We start from the raw sequence: 21543 nt of genomic DNA, 5'->3' as shown, positions 1-21543 counted from the left end.
TCCATATATAATCTCTAGGTCCATCCGTGTTGCTGCAAATGGCATTATTTCATACTTTTTTATGGCTGAGTAGTATTCCATTGTATATATGTACCATATCTTCCAAATCCGTTCATCTGTCGATGGACACTTAGGTTACTTCCATGTCTTGGCAGAAGTTTTCTTCAACTTGAGATATGTCTGTGATGCTTTCTATGGCTTTAAGTTTTCACCACGACACCAGGAGACTTATCAACAAGAGCTGATAGCCAAGAGCTTGGCCGGTGCTTCTCTGTCCCCATCAAGTCTCTTGAGTTACAGATTTATAACAGTTCTGAGTTCCTCTTGTGCTCAGCATTCAGAGAGGACCTGATTACGAGACAGGGTGATGTGATGATTCAGATCGGATTGTTTTTTCTAAAGAATGTGGTTAAAGTCCTGGCCAGACATGCTGTAAGCTTCAACCTGTCTCACGGAAGAAGAGAGGAATTAGAACATTTCAAGAGATTATTGTCATTTCAAAGAGTCTTTTTTTTTTGGCCGCACCACATGGCTTTCAGGATCTTAGTTCCCTGACCAGGGGTCGAACCCCGGCCCTCGGCTGTGAAAGCACCGAGTCCTAACCACTGGACTGCCAGGGAAGTCCCTACAATAGATTGTCTTTTCAGAAACAGTAGAACTTGTTTTGTTTTACCAAAATTAAACATAAAAACATTTATATATTTAAAAGAACCCTCCTACACAGAAAAAATAAGTGAGATTTATATTTCACGCTTCTCTGAGCATTATTATTGAAGGCCAATTTCGAAATGCTTTGGGCTGTTATTTCATCTAATCCGATGGCTACTTATTTGCTTCTTAGAAGTTTTAAGAATCAAAATGTTAGAGTTGGATTATGGTGGTTCAGGATGTAAATCGTGTTTGATATACTTAGTGACATTTGTTTTATTATTAAAGCATCGTTCTAAAAAGGAAACCTGTCCTCTCCTCCCCTGCTTTTTAAATCTTTAGGCTTCAAATGTAGATGTGAAGATGATGTGGTTAAAAGAAATCAGAAGTATTTTGTTGAAGCAACAGGAACTTATGACAGGTAAGTTCACGCATTCTCCAGAACAAGAAGTACAAGAACGGCTCAGTGACTCAGATTCTGTGATAATTTTTACAGGGAATGGGGCTGATATTAACTTTCTACTATTTATAATGAAATGGTTTGCTCAACTCATTAGTAGGAGATCAAGATGCAGGAGGCTGTTTAAACTATTTTGGAGAATGAATTTTACAATGGAAGATGAGCTCTAGTGCCTGAGAAGCAGTGGTGCAGTGATAGAGCAATCTGAATGTGTTAATTCTAAATGCTTCCCATGAGGCAACTCTGCTTAGGACCTCAGTAATCAGTGCTTGGTAATGTTGGCCTGGGGGTGGTGCTAGTTATAAACTTGAATTTCTTGAATAAAATATTACATGGTTCGACCCTTTTCTATATTCCAAATTCAGACTGGCCTTCCCTCTGGCTGTTTCAAGTCTGTGAAGGTGAACTCAAATGGGATCGGGGTGTGTGTGTGTGCATATGTGAAGGTCATTGGTCCTCAAGGAAGTAAGAAGTGTGGCTTCCGAACAATGCTTATATAATCTTTGTTTTATTTCACAGTTAAAAAACAAGAACAACATAATCAGTTAACAGAACAGAATCTTTCTTCTCAGCGGAATGAGTAAGTGATTATACTTTAAGAAATACCACTCTCCAATCTTCTGTTTTCCGTATATAACATGAAACAATGTAATTAAACTATCAGACAAAAATTACCTGGCCTTTTAGCAATAACTCATCAAATTCTATAAACACATTTTCTCAGTTCTGTCCATGGACTTGCAGCCTGATAGTCCTTAGTAGTTATCCCACTGTTCCCCTGATGTTGAAAAGAATATAAGGAAGTGCCTTTGTTCAGGGAAACGTCTTGACCCGGTCCAGGTGTGGATGGCGGCAAGAAAGAAGAAATTAACACATCCCCTCCCCCAGGAGATGTTTTGCAAGACTGATGGCCCTTTTTACTTTACTTCCCCCCCCCCCCCCCCCCGCCTCTCACTATTATGCCTTTTTACTTTATTTCCCTCTCGGATTCTATAAAAGAAACTGGCATCCAGACCCTGATAAGATGGTTATTTTGAGACATTAGTCTGCCATCTTCTCGGTCTGCCAGCTTTCCAAATAAAGTCGTATTCCTTGCCTCAAAAAAAAAAAAAAAAAAATAGTCTGGGCTAATTTTTAAACACGATTATAAGTGCTTTGTTCTCAGTATACCCTGGGGGGAGTTGCATGTAGGCTGCTAGCAAAAGCGGCTACACTCATGGCTTTCTCTTCAAAGTATTTCTGGGCACCTTCAATCTGATTGGAGAAGGAGAGGTATAAGAATGATGAAGTACTGGCAGCTAATACTGGCCTGCAGCTTTGTGGTCTCTTGATGGAGACCACTTGCTGGTGACTTGCCCTCTCTGTGTAGCTAGAGAGGAGGTCTGGATCCCGGGGGCGGAGACTGTGGGGCGGGGGCTGTGCCTGGACACAACCACGTCTTTGAGGAAGGCAGCCGTCCTCAATGATAGCTTTGCTGCTGGTTTAGAGATGTGGCCATTGTATTCCACCTCTAGGAATCTTAAAAGGTGGAGTTTCCATACAACATTTACATATATGCAGAAAGAATCCTCATGGTGATTCCAAAGCCTTGGCACAGAAATTCACCACGCAGCATCTGCATGATGTAGGGATCATTGAAGGACTTATTAAAAGTACTCTTTTTCAGTGGTACAAATGAACTTATTTACAAAACAGAAATAGAGGGCTTCCCTGGTGGCACAGTGGTTGAGAGTCCGCCTGCCGATGCAGGGGACACGGGTTCGTGCCCTGGTCTAGGAGGATCCCACATGCCGCAGAGCGGCTAGGCCCATAAGCCATGGCCGCTGAGCCAGCATGTCCGGAGCCTGTGCTCCGCAACGAGAGAGGCCACGACAGTGAGAGGCCCACATAACGCAAAAAAAAAAAAAAAAAAACAGAAATAGAGTCACAGATGTAGAAAATAAACTTACTGTTACGGGGTTGGGGGGAGGTGAGGGAGGGATAAATTGGGGGATTGGGACTGACATATACATACGACTATAGATAAAATAGATAACTAATAAGGACCTACTGCACAGGGAGCTCTACTCAATACTATCTAATGACCTATCTGGGAAAAGAGTCTAAAAAAGAGTGGATATATGTATATGTATGACTGATTCACTGTGCTGTACAGCAGAAACTAATACAACATTGTGAATCAACTGTACTCCAATAAAAATAAAAATACTCTTTTTCTCTGTTGCACATCATCTTTCATAGGTAGCTAAGATCAGGTGCAAAGTATGTTGATTCATCTGAGGCTTTAGGAGAACCATTTTAGTTTATTTTTTATTTATTTATTTTTGGCTGCATTGGGTCTTTGTTGCTGCGGACAGGCTTTCTGTAGTTGTGGCGAGCGGGGGCTACTGTTCGTTGCAGTGCGCGGGCTTCTCATTGCGGTGGCTTCTCTTGTTGCAGAGCACGGGCTCTAGGAGCACAGGCTTCGGTAGTTGTGGCACACGGGCTTAGTTGCTCCACGGCATGTGAGATCTTCCTGGACCAGGCCTTGAACCTGTGTCCCCTGCATTGGCAGGTGGATTCTTAACCACTGCGCCACCAGGGAAGCCGCAGGAGAACCATTTTAAAATCACGGTGGAAGTCTTTATTTTCCACGGTTCACAATACTCAGTGTTTTATCATGTATTCTGGAAGTAAAGTCTTTAGATTTCATGGAGCAATTGACTGTATAGTAGCTGATACAACTCAACAGTATTAATCAGATTGAGGTTTCATTGTCATTCATATACACTTTGCCTAATTCATTGAAGTTAAAAGTTCATAGAACAGTAGGGTTTTTTTGTTGTTTATATTTTTCCAACTTACTGAGTTATAGTTGACAATTAAAATTATATACGTTTAAAGAGTACAATTTGATACCATATGCTAACACATATATATGGAATCTAAAAAAACAAAAAAGGTTCTGAAGAACCTAGGGGCAGGACAGGAATAAAGATGCAGACGTAGAGAGTGGACCTGAGGACATGGGGAGGGGGAAGGGTAAGCTGGGACGAAGTGAGAGAGTGGCATGGACATATATACACTACCAAACGTAAAATAGATAGCTAGTGGGAAGCAGCCACATAGCACAGGGAGATCAGCTCGGTGCTTTGTGACCACCTAGAGGGGTGGGATAGGGAGGGTGGGAGGGAGGGAGATGCAAGAGGGAGGAGATATGGGGATATATGTATATGTATAGCTGATTTCACTTTGTTATAAAGCAGAAACTAACACACCATTGTAAAGCAATTATACTCCAATAAAGATGTTTTTAAAAAAGAGTAAAATTTGATGATTTGACATACATGTACACTGAAATAATCAACACAATCAAGCTAATTGACATATCCATCACCTCACATAGTTATCCTTTTTTGTGTCTGTGGTGAGAACATTTAGCATTTACCTCTTAGCAAATTTTGGGTATACAATATAATATGAAACAGGGATTTTAAACAATATACCTGCCTTGGGTCCAGAAAGGAGCCTTTTCTTTCCATGCTGGCTTGGATCCCAGGATTAAAGCTTTTGTATATTATGAGCTGTTATCACACAGACTTAAATAAGGGGGAAAATCAGCTCTGTTTGAGTGGATTCTTAGACTATGTTCTTAACACATGGTATTAGTAGAAGAAATACCATTTAAAATTTCTTATTACTCTTAAACTGAAAAAAAGCTTACCAGTTTTTACATATTTACTATTTCAGAAGGCAACAGGGAGCTTTTATAGGTGCTGAGGAAACTGACTTGGAGCACACCAGCGCTATGGTGGAAGTCGGTGAGGCCATCGCATCAGTTCGGGCAGAAGCAAATACAGGTATGTGTAATGCTCATCCGAAGGCAGAACTCATGGCTGTGCAAATTGTTTCCTCCCGTTGTTAACTTGAGAAATCTACCCATCTATTCACTTTATATGGAGAAAACAAAGTTAACCCATTTTTAGAAGACTCTTCTGTCTTGTGTATATGCAAGATACTCGGCTGAGCAGAGGTTGTCAAAGTGTGGTCCGTGGACCAGTAGCATCAGCATCACCTGGAAACTTGTTAAGAAGGCAAATGCTCTGGCTCCATCCCAGACCTTCTGAATCAAAAACTCTGGGAGTGAGACCCAGCCAGCTGTAATGTAACAAGTTCTTCATGTGATTCTTTCTGGAACCTTCTCAAGTTTGGGAGCCCCTCCTACACAGGATACAGAGGTGAATAAAACACATCCTGCATCAAGGGATGCACACTTGCTTGACTCACTGTAAGTTTAATGAATAGAGAAGAGTCATTTACAGCTCAGGAATATTTCTTTTTATTTTGCAAATTGGGTCATTTAAAGGGATTTAAAACAATTTGTTTAATTTAACAAACATAACAGCCTGTGTGCCAGGAACTGTGCAGTACTCTGGGCATACAGGCTAACTGAGATACACTCAGCTGCCATCCCCACGAAGCTAGGAGAGTAGAAAGATAAAGCAATGAAAATTCAATTTGATAGTGTGATAACAGGGAAGGCGCTTCCGAAGCACCTGCAAGGGTCACCTCAACAACTCTGGGATCAACAGCATAGACTTCCCTGAGGAAATGCCTAACGGGGTGCCTGATACTCAGTGCTTAAATATGATGTTCCTTAATCTGGAAGACTTCTCTACTAGCTGAGGAGAAACAAGGAACAACAACCTTGCTCAGCTTCAGTTCTCCATTTACGTGTCACTTCCCTCAGGTCATCTATACTGTGGCCCCCTGAGCCATCAGGAGGGAGCCTAGTACCACTGCCTTCATTTGACAGATGAGGAAACCAAGTCAGAGAAAGTTAACATGACTCTTCCAAGGTTACATGAATAGTTTAGTGTGGCCAAGATGAAATGCTGTCATTTCTCTGCCTATATCAGATTGCTTCATCCATACCAGTTCAATGCATTTTATTAATTAAGCATCTCTTGCAGGCAGGTTCTTATGAGACACACAATGTGTAACACATGGTTCCTGCCTAATAAAAGAGATACGACAAGTCCGAAATAACAATATTACCAGGTAGAATGTTATAAGTGCTATTTAAGTGGGACCAAGAAGAATGCTATAGAAAGAATTTTTGGAAGAGATGATTTTCTATAAGAAGGGATAAATGTTCTCTGGAATGTTATTTAACTTATTATTATCTGTAATAACTCCCACCCCCCCCAACAGGAAACTATCCTAAAAAGTAAAAGAAGTGTAGATATTCTAGGCCCTTTCTGAAATATCAGAAATTCTAAACTAGTACAACCTCATTGGAGGTTTTATTACAAAAGATATTATTCTTGGACCATTGAAGGGTATGGCCTTGATTATTACACTTCATTTTACTTCTCTCCTTGTGGTGGACCAGTAACTGCCACCCTCCATGTTTTTCTTACAGTTTGGACTGAGATGTCGTCACCTTCAGAAATCTCTGTTGAGCCTGAGGAATGGCCCAGTAACTATTTCTACTCTTCTTATGATGACAATGAAGAAGAAAGGCCTCTAATGGTTAGTAATGACATATTAAGATAAATAAAAACCCTTCAAGCAATTTTATTGATGAAATAGGTGAGGCACATAGGGGCAATCCTTTGTCAGTATCCTTGAGGTCATGAGGTCATTTCCACAGCCAAAAGATTTGAATCAAGTCTTACTGTGAACATTCAGTAAGCACCTTTATCTCTGTGAGAACTTGTTTGAGCTATACATGGAGCTCCTACTGAAGTTGATGAGATAGTCAATCATTCCAAGTCCCATATCGTGACCAATTTTATCTTTAATTGAGCTTCACCAGTCTGTTTTCAATCTGGGCATGTGAGATAAAATCAGAGCACAAAGGAGGTTCAGATATACTTAGAAATCAGTTTAGATTCCAGATTAGAAAGTATAGGAAATAAACATTACACATTAAAAACTATTTAATACCATCTGGGGAATATATTTTAGTGGGCTGTCAAAAAACATGCTAAGGCTACAGATCTCAGCATATCACAGCAAGAGGGCACCCCATGAAAGTAAAGGTTGCTTTAGGGTAGAAGGAAGTGTTTTATAGAAGAACTAGTTTGCAGTGTTGTTAGGATCCTGGTGGATTATTAGAGGGGAGTTAGGACTGTTTAGGATAAATCTCCAATTTTCTGAAGTCACCAGGGTGGAGGGTGGGAACGGTGCTTTGTAGTGGCCTGTTCCTTGGTGCTTTTCAGAGGAATAAATCCAGTTTGGCAGTTCTGGTGTTGGGGTGAGGGAGTAATGGCATGGAGAATCCCAAAGGTGCATCGACGCTGGAATGCTTTCTTTTAAAAAGCAACAGAATATTCTTTCCACTAATAAGACAGTGACCATAATTCGTATTTGTATGGTCGTTTACAGTTTTCAAAGTGATTTCACACTGAATATTCATAGTCTTAGTGAGGCTTTATTCCCTCTGAGCCGAAGCTCAGAGCTGGTAAGAGGTTTGTCCAGCGTTCGTTGTCTAGACTGGCAGTGCTCAAACGTTTTAATGAATTTACATTTTTGAAACCAAAAAAATCTAGTGAGAAGAGTGGCATTTGAAATATTTTTGCAGCCTAAAAAATAAAAAGTAAATAAGGGACTTCCCTGGCGGTCCGGTGGTTAGGACTCTGCGCTTCCAGTGCAGGGGGCATGGGTTCGACCCCTGGTCAGGGAAGTGGTATCCCGCAAGCTGCACAGTGCAACCAATAAAAAAAATAATAAATGAAATATTTTTGCAAATTTCTTTAACATCTGGCTTCAGAAAAGACAGCTGGATTCTCATATTTGCGTTTGCATTCAGTCTGTTGTGCTATCACACATTCGGTGGCCTCTTGAAAACTCCCCTGTAGACTTGTGAGAGGATGAGAGTGAAAAAGGCAAATAATATATTTAGCTTTGACCCTTGCAGACCCTTGGAACTCCCAACGGTCAGCCTCCCAAACTTTGAGAATTGCTGATTTAGATGAATAAATAAAAAGAACTTCATTTCCTGAAGTAACATTATCTGAGGACAGGAGGGGTCGTTGTTCAGATGTGAGCAGTAAGTCAAGGGAAGCCAGTTGGGATTTCAATGTTCGCTGTGAATGATGCTCTATGAAGGGATTGTCAAGAACCGAGAAAGCCTTCAGTAAGCATTTTTCCAGCTATGGCGTCAGAAAATAAAGCAAATATGCCAAATTGATTAATACTTTCATCATAGGGGATGGGAATGGAGAAAAACCTACTAGCTCTCCTCTCTTCTCCCAAGAATTCCCTGAGTTGTGCTACTAAGGAAAACATACAAGGGACAATATAGTGCATTCCATACCCCCTCAATTAAATAACCCCCAACCTAGAAAGCAAAACAGGTTGGAATGAGCTGATCTTTTAGCCTCGCTTTATCAAGTCAAAAACAAGAAATAATGGGTGCTGCTTCCCTTGTAGAGGCCGGTGTCGGAGATGGCTGTCCTATTTTAATGAAGCTACTCTGTTAAATGGCAAGTAGCTCTTTCCTGCCTGCTCCTCGGCCCATTTGATAAAAATACTGCTCAAAAGACGTTCAGCCCGAGTGATGCGGATAATGTTTTCAGGTTAATTCCTTTGGACGTGCAAAGAATCAACACCACTTAATTATTTCTTTCCTTTTATTTTAAAAAAGTTTTAATTATGGTACTCTTACTCTTTAAAATCATATATTCAATGTATAAGATACTGTGCTGGAAAAATTCTCATCTCAGAATACGTTTGGACTTGAAGATTACTATTTCTTCTCTGTCTACCTTGTAACCAAATGCAATCAGTGTGCCTTGGATTATTTAGCTTATTAATGAATCAAGTTAAAATTATAGCTGCAAAAAGATTAAGGCCAAGTAAAGCACAACATTATGGTTTAATATGCTTTTATCGGACTAAGCTTTTGTGCGCATTATTTTTACCTGTGCAAAACGATAACAAAGCAAGGAGTCCTTTTGGGGGCGTTAGTAAATCTTTGTTCAGGGCCATTGCCTTTTTTATGTGCCAAGATAATTATTTTTAATGAGAGTAGTTTACAAATAACAGTATTTAAAAATTATCTTCATGCTTGTTTTTTTTCTGGATTTATGTTTATTATTCATGTAACTTAAATCAGCTGTGCTCTGTTATTTTCTGTGTAGTTCATGCTGTAATGCTCTTTTTGCAAATAAAAATTAATTCTTCAGGTTAAATAAACACATGTCCTGCTTTTTTTTTTTTTTTGCCATCACAAACTGCTCTGTGTTTGTTTGTTACTTCAAAGCCGCTGCAGCTAACCACATTTACCATTGACGTAAAGAATGAAGTCTGTACGTCACAGAACAGGCACTTACGCAAGTAGTTTTGCATTCAAATTTGTAATGTCACTTTTCAAAACAACCTTACAGTCTCCAGGCAAATATAAAGCCCTAGCAGATTGCAGGAAGAGAGGCTCAGAAGACCTCCTGATTAGAAATGGAGATGTCATTCAGCTTCTCCGTGAGGATGCTGAGGGTCAATGGTAGGTGAATTCTCCATGACTATGTTGACCTCCGCCTGGGGCACACGGATATCTAATCAGTTGTTCTGCTTTACTTGTATCTTTGTTATACAGTCTCAAGAAGCAGAAATAACACATTTCTTATCAGTGTTTCATTTTCATTGCTTCAGCCATGTCTATATAGCTCACTGAAAGGAATGTTAACCTTTGGTGAGTGAAAAATGCTTTGAAAGAATGAAATGCTATGAGTCTGCATGCTCTTTTGTGGTTTACCTTTGGCTCAGATGTTTCAGCTGATACGTCAGGCTTTGTAATGGCTACAGATCACATTACATTAGGTCGTTTAAGTCATGCATTAATTCATCACATGTTTAATGAATGCCCACTATGTGCCAGGGACCATGTTCGCTACTTTACAACATAGCCACACTTTGCTTTATCAGTTCGAATACTGACTTTTTAATCTTATCATTCTATCCTCATGCGTTTGACTTTATACAGCACTGATTGCAAAGATGCTTCTGCCAGATATGCTGTTTAATTATAGAGAACCCAAAGCAAGAAGGAAATATTATTTGGAAGAGGACTGAATGAAACTTCCATAAAGCTTTTGGAAATTTTATATGAAATAATTCTGCCTTCATTGTGTCAATAACTTTAACTGAAGTGCTACATTGACTGTGTACTCTGACCCTAAAGGGGGAAGAGTGTACACCTGACGGTGAAATTAATGATGGGTCATTAACATAATAACCATTTTTGCTAGTGAGCTAAGTCTTTTGTAGTCAGAGGACTCAAGCACAGTGTCATGAAGGTCTTTGAATACGTGCAATAGTTTGTGAAAATCTGAGCTTTAATGCAACGTATATGTTAATTTTATTACCTTATATTACCATTATTGGCTACTAATTAGTTTATTATTTAGGTTGATGAAAAATCTAAACAGAAGAAAAGAAGATCTGATTCCAGGGAACAGTTTGCAGGGTTTTTTGTTTGTTTGTTTCTTTTAATTTATTTATTTTTGGCTGCGTTGGGTCTTTGTCGGTGCGTGCAGGCTTTCTCTGGTTGCGGCGAGCGGGGGCTACTCTGTTGCGGTGTGCGGGCTTCTCATTGCGGTGGCTTCTCTTGTTGTGGAGCATGGGCTCTAGGTGCCTGGGCTTCAGGAGTTGTGGCTCACGGGCTCTGGAGCGCAGGCTCAGTAGTTGTGGCACAGGGCTTAGTTGCTCCGCGGCATGTGGGATCTTCCCAGACCAGGGATCGAACCCATGTCCCTTTCATTGGCAGGTGGATTCTTAACCACTGTGCCACCAGGGAAGCCCCAGTTTGCAGGTTTTAGTCGGTGACTATAGGTTTCAGAATGCCAAAGTTACAGGTATAATATGAACTTGACTGTATGCTATTTGTTTAAAGGCTAAAAATTTTAAAGCTCCACCAAATATGTAATTGGCATAGGGTAAGAACCTCTCTGCACTTAGAAATAGAGCTGCAAGCACATTATGTTAGCTAGGATTTAATTTTTTCCCTTAATAGTTTTAAATTAATGAATAGAGATGTTTTAAACATGTTAAACTTTTCTCTACAAGGTTGATAGGTTTGAAAGAAAGTTTCATGTACAGTGCTGTCTTATAAGAGATCCTTCAGAACTAAATACTGATGATATGATTTTAAGGAACCAGCCTTACTGTCCAAGGATGCTTCACCAGTGTGTTTTTACTCAGTTCTAAGAGCATGCTATTTCCTTATGGTAGGTTTCTGCTACACGTTTGTGCATGCACGTGCGCACGCACACGCGCACAAACATACCCTGTGTCTGTTCCCAAGACTTAATGTGTGAAGATATGACGAAGCAATGAGAATGTTCCTTTCTATTAACCCAAGCATTAGTACATGAAATTTCTGTACACAAACCAGTATTCTTATAAATTTTTCACCTGATACTGAGCTATCTATAAAAAGGCAGCACAAAAACAACAAATTTGTCTGTGAACAAGATTATTATTATTTTATGTACATATTTCCTTTGAATTCCTAGTTTTGGACTTGTATTTGAATTCTAGGTGATGTTACCTTGTGTTTAAATGAATCTAATAGGCCAGGAGTAACTTACTTGGTTCTAAATTTCATTTATGACATGAAACAAAATCTAAGGGTGATAGGGCTCAATATGAATATTGGGTCACATGGGAATCCCCAAAATAGAGTCACTTCTTGTTTGTGTTTTTGTTTGTTTGTTTGTTTCTCTAAATCTGGGCCACCTTTCAAAGGTTTTTTTTTTGATAATTATTGAATTACTGAATTATTTAGACAATTAGTAATCAGAAAAGTCTGATAGGCCAACAACCTGAACCAGTTGGCATTTATTCAAAATTGACACCCAACAACTGCAGAATACACCATTATTTTTAAGTATACATGGAACATTCACCAAGATAGATTAGACGTTGGATCACAAAAGAAATAATAAATTTCAGAAGATAGGAATCATATAAAGTCTCAAAAGATATTATATTAGAAATAGATTATCCCTAAATATTTGGATATTAAATAATACACATCTAAACAACACATGGGACAAAGAGGAAATCACAAGAGTGTAATTATAATGATTTAAAATTGGATGAAAATGAAATGTGACATATCAAAATTTGGGGATGCAGCTCAAGAGGGAAGGAAATGTAGGGAATTGTATAGCTTTAAATTAAGTACTTGTATTACATGCTTCAAAAGTCAGTATAATTTGCCATATTAATATAATGAATTGGAAAATTATATAATCATTTCAGTAGATACAGAAAAGCACTTGACAAAACTCCATACTCATTCATGATAACAACTCTCACCACACTAGGAATAAAGGGAATAATGTGTGCTTGTGAAAAATCACAGTTAACCTCATTCTTAATGATGAAATATTGGAAGCTTTTGCCCCTAAGATTGGGAATAAGCCAAGGATATTCATTCTCACCATTTCTATTTAACATTATATTGGAAGTCCTAGCCAGTGCCATAACTCAAGATAAAGAGATAAAGGAACCAAAATATTAGAAAAGAGACAACACTATCATGCTTAGCAGATCATGTGTATGTATGAAACCATTGGGAATCTCTACACAAAAAGACCCTATTAGAAGTAATAAGTGAATTTTATAAGGCCATGGTATATAAAATAATTATAAAAAATAAACTGTAATTCTATATCCTAGCAACAAAGAATTAGAAAAAAAAGAAATAAAAAATACCATTTACATTAGTAATATAAAATATAAAATAAATATGAATAAATCTAACAACAGATGTCTAAGGCTTCTATACTGACAACCACAAATAATTGCTGGGGTATATTTAAGATGACCTACTAAAAGGAGAGATATACCATATTCGAGGATTGGAAGTCTCATTGTTAAGAAATCCATTGTCCCCAAATAGACAGTTAATGAAGTCAAAATCTCAGCAAGCCCTTTTGGAAGAAAAAATAAAGACAAGTATATTCTAAAATGTATATGGAAGGCAAAAAACAACCTAGAACAGAGGAATCTCAGAAATCTTGAGGATTTACATACCTGATTTCAAAACCTACTGAAAGGCTACAGTAATGAATACAGTGTGGTATTGGTTTAAGTATAGAAAAATAGAGTTCAAAAATAGACCCACAGGGGGCTTCCCTGGTGGCGCAGTGGTTGAGAGTCCACCTGCCGATGCATGGGACACGGGTTCGTGCCCCGGTCCGGGAAGATCCCACAGGCCGCGGAGCGCGTGAGCCATGGCCGCTGAGCCTGCGCGTCCGGAGCCTGTGCTCCGCAACGGGAGAGGCCACAGCAGTGAGAGGCCTGCGTACCGCAAAAAAAAAAAAAAAAAAAAAAGAAAAATAGACCCACAGGGACTGCCCTGGTGGCGCAGTGTTAAAGAATCCGCCTGCCAATGCAGGGGACACGGGTTCGAGCCCTGGTCCGGGAAGAGCCTATGTGCCGTGGAGCAATGAAGCCCGTGCGCCACAGCTACTGAGCCTGCGCTCTGAAGCCCACGCACCTAGAGCCCATGCTCCACAACAAGAGAAGCCCCCCGCAATGAGAAGCCCACGCACCGTAACGAAGAGTAGCCCCCGCTGGCGGCAACTAGAGAAAGCCAGCGCGCAGCAATGAAGACCCAACACAGCCAAAGATAAATAAATAAAATAAAATTTTAAAAGAATTTAAAAAAATAGACCCACATATATATAACTGATTAATGTTTAATCAAGGTGTCAAGTCAACTGAATGGGGAAAGGAAGGTTGTTTTAGCAAATTGTGCAGGAGCAACTGGGTATCCACATTAAAAAAAAAATGAGCCACCATCCCTACACCTCACTCCATACACAAAAATTAATTTCAGTTGCATCATAGACCTAAACATAAAAGCTAGAATCATAAAGCTTCTAAAAGCACAGGACAACATCTTCATGCCTTTGAGCAGTTAACCATTTCTTTCTTGTAAATTATACAGGGCAGAAAAAGTACTAACCATAAAAGAAGAGTATCAGACAAACACAAAGAAACATTGCACATGCTGAATTGAGCACTTTACACTTTAAAAACGTATATGTGTTCGAATAAGGTAAAACCTAAGATAGTGACAGTTTGAACACTTTCAAAAGCCAGATAGTTGTAATGAATCATATATTCCCCTCAAATTAACTGATTCCATCTTACACATTAAAGAGTTAAGTTTGAAAATAAATATGGCCAGCTTTCTGCCAACTGCTTTATGCTTATTTAAGTGGTTAATGAGAGAGAGACAAAGAAACACATGAGTCACTTAAAATACGTGCTCGAAGAGCTGTGTAAATTAAATATATAAATCATTTTTTAATGAAGCATATTTTATAAGCCAATAAAGCCATGAAATAAGAGTGCAGTGTATATACTAGAAAATAATGGCCTTTCTTGTACTCAGGTCTCCAAAATTCAAAATTGAAAACACCAAGGGCATTCATCTAACTTCCATATAATATTAGCATTTGTATTCAACATTAGGAACACTCAGTAGATTTTCCATAACTTTTATCATCATCATTTTAAATATAGAGCCAGGTGTCCTCATAGTTAATTCAGGACAAAGTTAATTACATTCAATTTTAGCTAACAGTAATGCAGGACATGTAAAATTACATATATGATTAGTTTTAATTTGAAATGATTCCATTACTGTAACTAATCACAGTAGGTTTAGGGCTTGTGCTTATTTTTCAGTCAGTGAAGGGCTTACTATACATTTGTTAACATACATACACTTTATTTGGAAAAAATAACATTATTCTTTTCAGTTTTATTTTCTACCATCAGTACACTTTTTCAATATCCTTTTCTTTTTTGCAGTGTCATCAGGAGAGTTAAGTGTAATGGATTGATATACCATCAGCATTTAAAGCATGTATTACTCTCTTGGTATGACATGCTACTAGATAAGGTGACAAGGTCCCATAGTTCCCTGTTCTCTAGAAAGTTCTGACTTCAGAAGTTTTAAAAATATACATTACTTTCAAATAACATGGATTTATGACAGATCGAATTGACAAATCCGTACTTGGTAGATTTTGGTTGAATGCTATATCAAGTGGTCTTGACTGAGATCTGTTCCTCATTACATTGCATAGAGCAAAATAGTATAATGTGGCCTACAAAACTATATTGTACTGTGTGTCAGTTAATGGATTAGGAAATGAAAGTTGATCGCATATGCAACTGTCAACAGCACTTAGGTTTCAAAATATGTATTAGAGTATCTTATTTGAAATCTGGCAAATGGAATGTAAAGGTCTCTCCGTTAATTATGTGCTTAACATGTTTCATCTATATGCACACAGCATAATTCATACGATATTCGGGAAATCTGGTTTTAGGAGATGTGAATTCTGTTTATTTTGCTTCTAGTGAAGTTATGCCGTTCATGAAATAGATGCCTTTAATAAATCACTATGTAACAGAATAACGACTTTCAAATTAAAATAAACAACCAAAAGACATCACCTTTGAATTTATGATGGACCTTTTGAATCCTCACAGTTAGCGTTAGAAGTCATAGCACAGACAACATTTTTGGCCTTAAAAGTCACGAGTATTAACATCATTCTTCATTATTTTGTAGATGCTGCTCTGAGTAACACAAGGAAACTAAGTTCCCCTTGAATTAAAGGAGAATGAATAGACTTTAAAAAATAAGATTTCCTTTGAAGGTATGAACTAGATTACAGTTCTTAAAAGTGTTACAGATAAACAGCACAAGAGTCAGGATGATCCTATGCTACCCATGACATTCACAGAACTTCCTCAGGACTGAGGTGGACTTCGTCATTCACAGTTTGTCTCATTCTTGCAAGAAGCCATCTTCACACCTTCCAATCCCCCCAGGTGAAAAGTGCAGTGTTATTTTGTTTCCAAGTAGGGTTTTTCATGGCATGCATTCAGATTCTATCTAAACAAAACAAAACAAAAATCCAAAGAGAGAAGCGAGATAATCAGAGATTTTAAACCCCTTTGGTAATTGTTAGGATATGTTATTATTTAATTTTGTTAACTATGTGACTATAATGTACCAAAGGGATACGTTCTGAAGGACCTCTTTTGCACTTGGACTGGTATTTAGGGTTGTCAGAGCTGTCTTAATGGTTCTAAAAAGACCCAAAGCTAAAAATCCTGCAGTTAGGATGTGTTGAAGTTTACACTTTATGCATTGAAATTTAGATACATCACAGCTTTAAGTTAAATATTCATATTTGCACAAGAGGTGTTCCTGTAACAAAGCTCTGCTTTCCAGTGTCTTTACTTGCTTTTGAATTTTCTAGAAAAATCTATTCTAGTGCAGGTTTTCTTAAGTTATATTGTGTTTCTTCCTGTGGTTTTTCTTTGATAATATATGTATAGATGCCCTTCTTTTAAATATGTAAACAGTGAGATCACTTGTTTTAAAGCACAGGCCCAGTTGTTGCATGCAGTGTTGAACTTAGGCTTGGCGTATTTTATATTATGGGCCACTGAAGACGATGGTTTGAAACTGCTGCCTTTTGAATCATGGATCGTGAGTTTTACTATCAAGTTGGCATATTAGGTGCATGGTTTTTGATGATTGGTTTTACAGAAAACAACACAATAACTATATAATACATAAATTATCTTTTAAGTAGTTTTGTGTATCATGTCAAATCATAGTTTATTTCAGTGGTATCATTAGATGTAACCATTTATATGACAAACCAATTGTATTTTATTCAAAGTTACCTGTAAATTATAAATCTTCTAATGTCAAATTGCTGGAATTTGTGATGGTTGATTTATAACTGACTCATGAAAATGTCCATATGTTTGATATTTCAATGAATGCTTCTGCAACAATAACAACAACAACAAAATGATATTAAAATACATTTCTTTTGTGTGCTGACCCTGTGGTTAGAAGACAGAACTAGGAGATAAAATCTTTGAATAATGATGCCCCTCTGCACAAGGCATTTTATTTTCATGGTATTAAACTAGGGATTTTAATCATTTAAGACAGTACTGAGTTCTATGTATTCAAATATACAGTGTAGTCTTTTAATGTTTTAATCACTGTACAATGAATGCTATATTTGTACATGTATTTGTAACTGCACTGTATTTTTTCAGGTTTATAAATGTGTATTACTATGAAACATAGCAGCAATTTCCCTTTAAGTCTTCAAATTTTAATTACGTTATAAATGTACTTAAAAAGTAAATGTACTTGCATTAATTCCACATTAAAAATATCCAACCTTAAACTCACTCATATATTTTTTTCGGTTTAGTATAGTATCATTGAAAACTCCTTTCCTTTTTTTTTTTATTGAAGTATAGTTGATTTACAATGCTGTGTTAATTACTGCTGTACAACAAAGTGATTCAGTTATACATATATATATTCTTTATTATATATAATATATATTCTTTTCCATTATGGTTTATCACAGGATACTGAATACAGTTCTCTGTGCTATACAGTAGAGTAGGACCTCGTTGTTTATCCATCCTATGTATAATAGTTTGCATCTGCTAACCCCAACCTCCCAATCCATCCCTCTCCCACCCCCTCACCCTTGGCAACCACAAGTCTGTTCTCTATGTCCTTGATTCTGTTTCATAGATAGGTTCATTTGTGTCTTATTTTAGATTCCACATATAAGTGATGTATGATATTTGTCTTGCTCTTTCTGACTTACTTCACTTAGTATGATAATCTCTGGGTCCATTCATGTTGCTGCAAATGGCATTATTTCATTCTCTTTTATGGTTGAGTAGTATTCCATTATATATATGTACCACATCTTTATCCATTCATCTGTCCGTGGACATTTAGGTTGTTTCCGTGTCTTGGCTGTTGTGAATAGTGCCGCTATGAACATAGGGGTGCATGGATCTTTTTGGATATATGCCCAGGAGTGGGATTGCTAGATCATATGGTAATTCTATTTTTAGTTTTCTGAGGAACCTCCACACTGTTTTCCATAGTGGCTGCACCAATTTATATTCCCACCAACAGTGTAGGAGGGTTCCTTTTTCTCCACACCTTCTCCAGCATTTGTTATTTGTAGACTTTTTGATGATGGCCATTCTGATGATGGGTGTGAGGTGATATCTCATTGTAGTTTTGATTTGCATTTCTCTGATAATTAGTGATGTTGAACACCTTTTCATGTGCCTATTGGCCATCTGTACTTCTTCTTTGGGGGAACGTCTATTTAGGTCTTCTGCCCATTTTTGAATGGGTTGTTTTCTTTTTTTTTTTGATTGTTGTTGAGTTGTATGAGCTGTTTGTATATATTGGAAATTAGGCCCTTGTCTGTTGCATCATTTGCACGTATGTTCTCCCAGTTTGTAGGTTGTCTTTTCGTTTTGTTTATGGTTTCCTTTGCTGTGCAGAAGTTTGTAAGTTTGATTAGGTCCCATTTGTTTATTTTTGTTTTTATTTCTATTGCCTTGGGAGACTGACCTAAGAAAACATTGGTACGATTTATGTCAAAGAATGGAAAACTCCTGTCCTTTCATTTATTAGTGATACAGTAAAGACACAGTAAGTATTTTGAGTTAAATGCTTACCTTCAGATTTGTCATAAAGTTGTAATAAAGAAAGAGAATGAGCTCAATGATAGACAAAATACAATAGAACAAAGAAAACCCAGAAACAGTCTTACATATATTTAATTTGCTGTATTGATGGATGTAGCATTGCATGTGGGGAAATAAGGGACTGTTTAATAAATGATGCTAGGAAATGTAGAAGGAAATGTTTACTTTCAGCCTTGCTTCTCTGAGAGAGATAGAGACAGAGAGACACAGAGACACAGAGATCTGACCAGAACTAGGATAAAATATTTTGCTTAAAAAATTTCTTTACCCAAATTTGTAGGATAGCAGTTTCAGGGGTTAGATAGCCATGTTTATGAGTGGATATTTCCACACACTGAAAAAATCTGCTTCCATGTGATGGAGCCCAAGGAAAGCTGGAAAGCATTTAGCTACCCACAGTTGTTTTCTGAACCGTTGCTTGCTTTTGCAAAGGGTTCTTAGTTGGGTTTGCCAGACTTAATCTCTTCCACAGCCCATTAGGGAGCTAGAAGTATGCCTTAATATAGAGGGGGAATCAAAACCTATCAAACTGGTTTGGTTGAATCTTCCATTTCTCAAAAACTCAGATTGTTTCGGATGTCTTAATGAACATCCCATGACAGGATCAACTATTCCTTTTTGCCTTTAATTTTATTTTGAGCTTTTTTTTTTCGGTACGCAGGCCTCTCACTGCTGTGGCCTCTCCCATTGCGGAGCACAGGCTCCGGACGCGCAGGCTCAGTGGCCATGGCTCACGGGCCCAGCCGCTCCGCGGCCTGTGGGATCTTCCCGGACCGGGGCACGAACCCGTGTCCCCTGCATCTGCAGGCGGACTCTCAACCACTGCGCCACCGGGGAAGCCCTATTTTGAGCTTTTTTGAGGAAGCACCGTTCGTGAACTACTTACTCAAGCATTTAATCCATCTTCAAGAACTCCTTGAGGACTTCCCTGGTGGTCCAGTGATTAAGACTCCACGCTTCCACTGCAGGGGACATAGGCTCAATCCCTGGTTGGGGAAGTTCCGCATGCCACGCGGCAGCCAAAAAATAAAAAAAAGAACTCCTTGAAAATTAAAGTGTGTATTCAAGTCTTTATTCCTGTGTTGGCTGAAGAGTAAGTATTATTGTTAACATTTCCAAAATTACACATGAATCTCACAATATAGAGTATGTAGTTGTTTTAAAAGCCTCCCCAACTTCCAGGCTACAGTATTCTCTTAAGAAGAGAGAAAGTTTCAGAGTATATATTTGAAGGTGTAAGGGAGTATGAGAAATGCTCCACCTGAAAAGAAATTAGGTCAGTGATTTTGTCTGAGGTTTAGTCAGAAATCAATCCAGTTTCACTTAACAGACTTTCTCTGAAAAAAATGCTTATTATTAGTAGGTATTAGAACACAGGAACGTGCTTCCCTTAGGAGCAGTAGACTCCAGAGTGCTCAGTGAATCAAGTGTCAAGCAATTAATTGTCAAAGCAAGTCATTTTTATTACCTTTCAGTACACTTCCCTGCGTTGATTTGGAATGATCAGTTTGCAGTTGGTCTTATGGGGCCTGCCCAAGGACAGCAAACAAACCAACCAACCAGTGTCACAGACAAAACGTAAACCCTTTATATTGTTCAAAAGGAAATGAATAGAAGTGACAATAGTCTTTTTAAAAAAAAGTAATTCCTTTTTAGTTCAAAATGTATCTTCTATATTAAAGCTCATGACACACTCAAGTCTAAAGTTTTCCCTTGTACTTGGTGAGGGACTACCTAATATTTGTTGATCACCTCATTTTCACATATATGAATTTGCACTTTAAATTCTGAAGAGATAATTTCAGCAAATGTACACCAAATAGGACTAATAAGGTGCATTGAGAACAGCCAATGAAGCTGGACTTTGTGAAGATGAATTCCTTAAGGTAAATGAAACTTTCCTTAAGCCCAAACCCAAATAAAATGTAAACTGTTTCAAAGATACGTTTCATCTAAGTATTTCTGAGATAGACTCACTAACTCAATTACTCCAAAAATAACCAAACAAATAAAACCAGGCTGGAGTGAAAGTCAGAAAGATCTGAAGCATGAAGAGAGCTTGACGTGCTGAGAGTTATCTAAGTCAATATTTCCTTTTTATCTCAGTTTGATAGTGAATGTGCTCTTTTACATGGCAAGCTATGAGAACAAATAAAATTTTAGTAACTAAGTGAACTGTAACTTTTCAACCATGACAAAAATGACTTAAAAGGGAAAAATCCTAGTGGATGTTTTGGAATCTAATGTTAGAAGCTAAAGTGGTCTCTTTACTGACCTTAGAGAAGACACAGAGCTATACCTATACATTTAGAACTAGTTTCAAAATACCTGAATTCAATGCAAAACAGCCATTTTACATGAGTATTAGTAGCTTTAAAATCTGCCTGTATTTCTAAAAATACCAAGTGTTAGAAAAAAATATGAAGAACTCTTACATGGTGCTACTGGTGCATAAATTGGTACAACCCTTTGATGAACAATTTGCTAATACCAAATAAAGTTGAAGTGAATACTGTATGGCTTAGCAATTCCACTTCTAAGTGTCTCCCCCAGAGAAACACTCACACATGTGCTCAAGGAGACATATGTGCCAGAATGTTTATAACAGCATTGTTTGGAAGAGTAAAAAATTTGGAGACAACATTAATGACCATGAACAGAAGAATAGATAACTAGATGATGAAATATCATACAATAAAATACTATTTAGAAGTTAAAATGAATGATCTCAGGCTTCACCTGTCAACGTCAATGAATCTTGCAAGATAGATGCAAGATGATAGCATTTGTAGAGTTTTAAAATGTGCAAAACTCTATACTTTTAATGGATAATTTAGAGTAAAATATGCATA

At 37.9% G+C, this 21543-nt stretch overlaps 1 protein-coding gene across 9 annotated transcripts in view; it reads left to right on the top strand.

The window, feature by feature from the left end:
* The window catches only part of MCF2 (MCF.2 cell line derived transforming sequence), a 72733-nt gene extending 55406 nt beyond the window's left edge, over positions 1–17327 (top strand). For 6 of the 9 annotated variants that reach the window (XM_049704402.1, XM_049704401.1, XM_049704400.1 and 3 more), the window contains 5 exons: positions 991–1069; positions 1628–1688; positions 4838–4947; positions 6513–6622; positions 8528–9286. In XM_049704402.1, the coding sequence (XP_049560359.1) occupies positions 991–1069; positions 1628–1688; positions 4838–4947; positions 6513–6622; positions 8528–8560 (393 nt within the window). In that variant the 3' untranslated portion in view covers positions 8561–9286. Of the gene's footprint in view, positions 1–990; positions 1070–1627; positions 1689–4837; positions 4948–6512; positions 6623–8527; positions 9287–15695 lie in introns of those variants that run through there. The other 3 variants (XM_049704404.1, XM_049704403.1, XM_033403646.2) reach the window with 2 other exon arrangements.
* The last annotated feature ends 4216 nt before the right edge of the window (positions 17328–21543 follow it).

The sequence above is a fragment of the Orcinus orca genome, chromosome X (assembly GCF_937001465.1).
Source record: "Orcinus orca chromosome X, mOrcOrc1.1, whole genome shotgun sequence".
NCBI classification, from domain to species: Eukaryota; Metazoa; Chordata; class Mammalia; order Artiodactyla; family Delphinidae; genus Orcinus; species Orcinus orca.
This window is presented reverse-complemented; position numbering and strand designations above follow the sequence as displayed.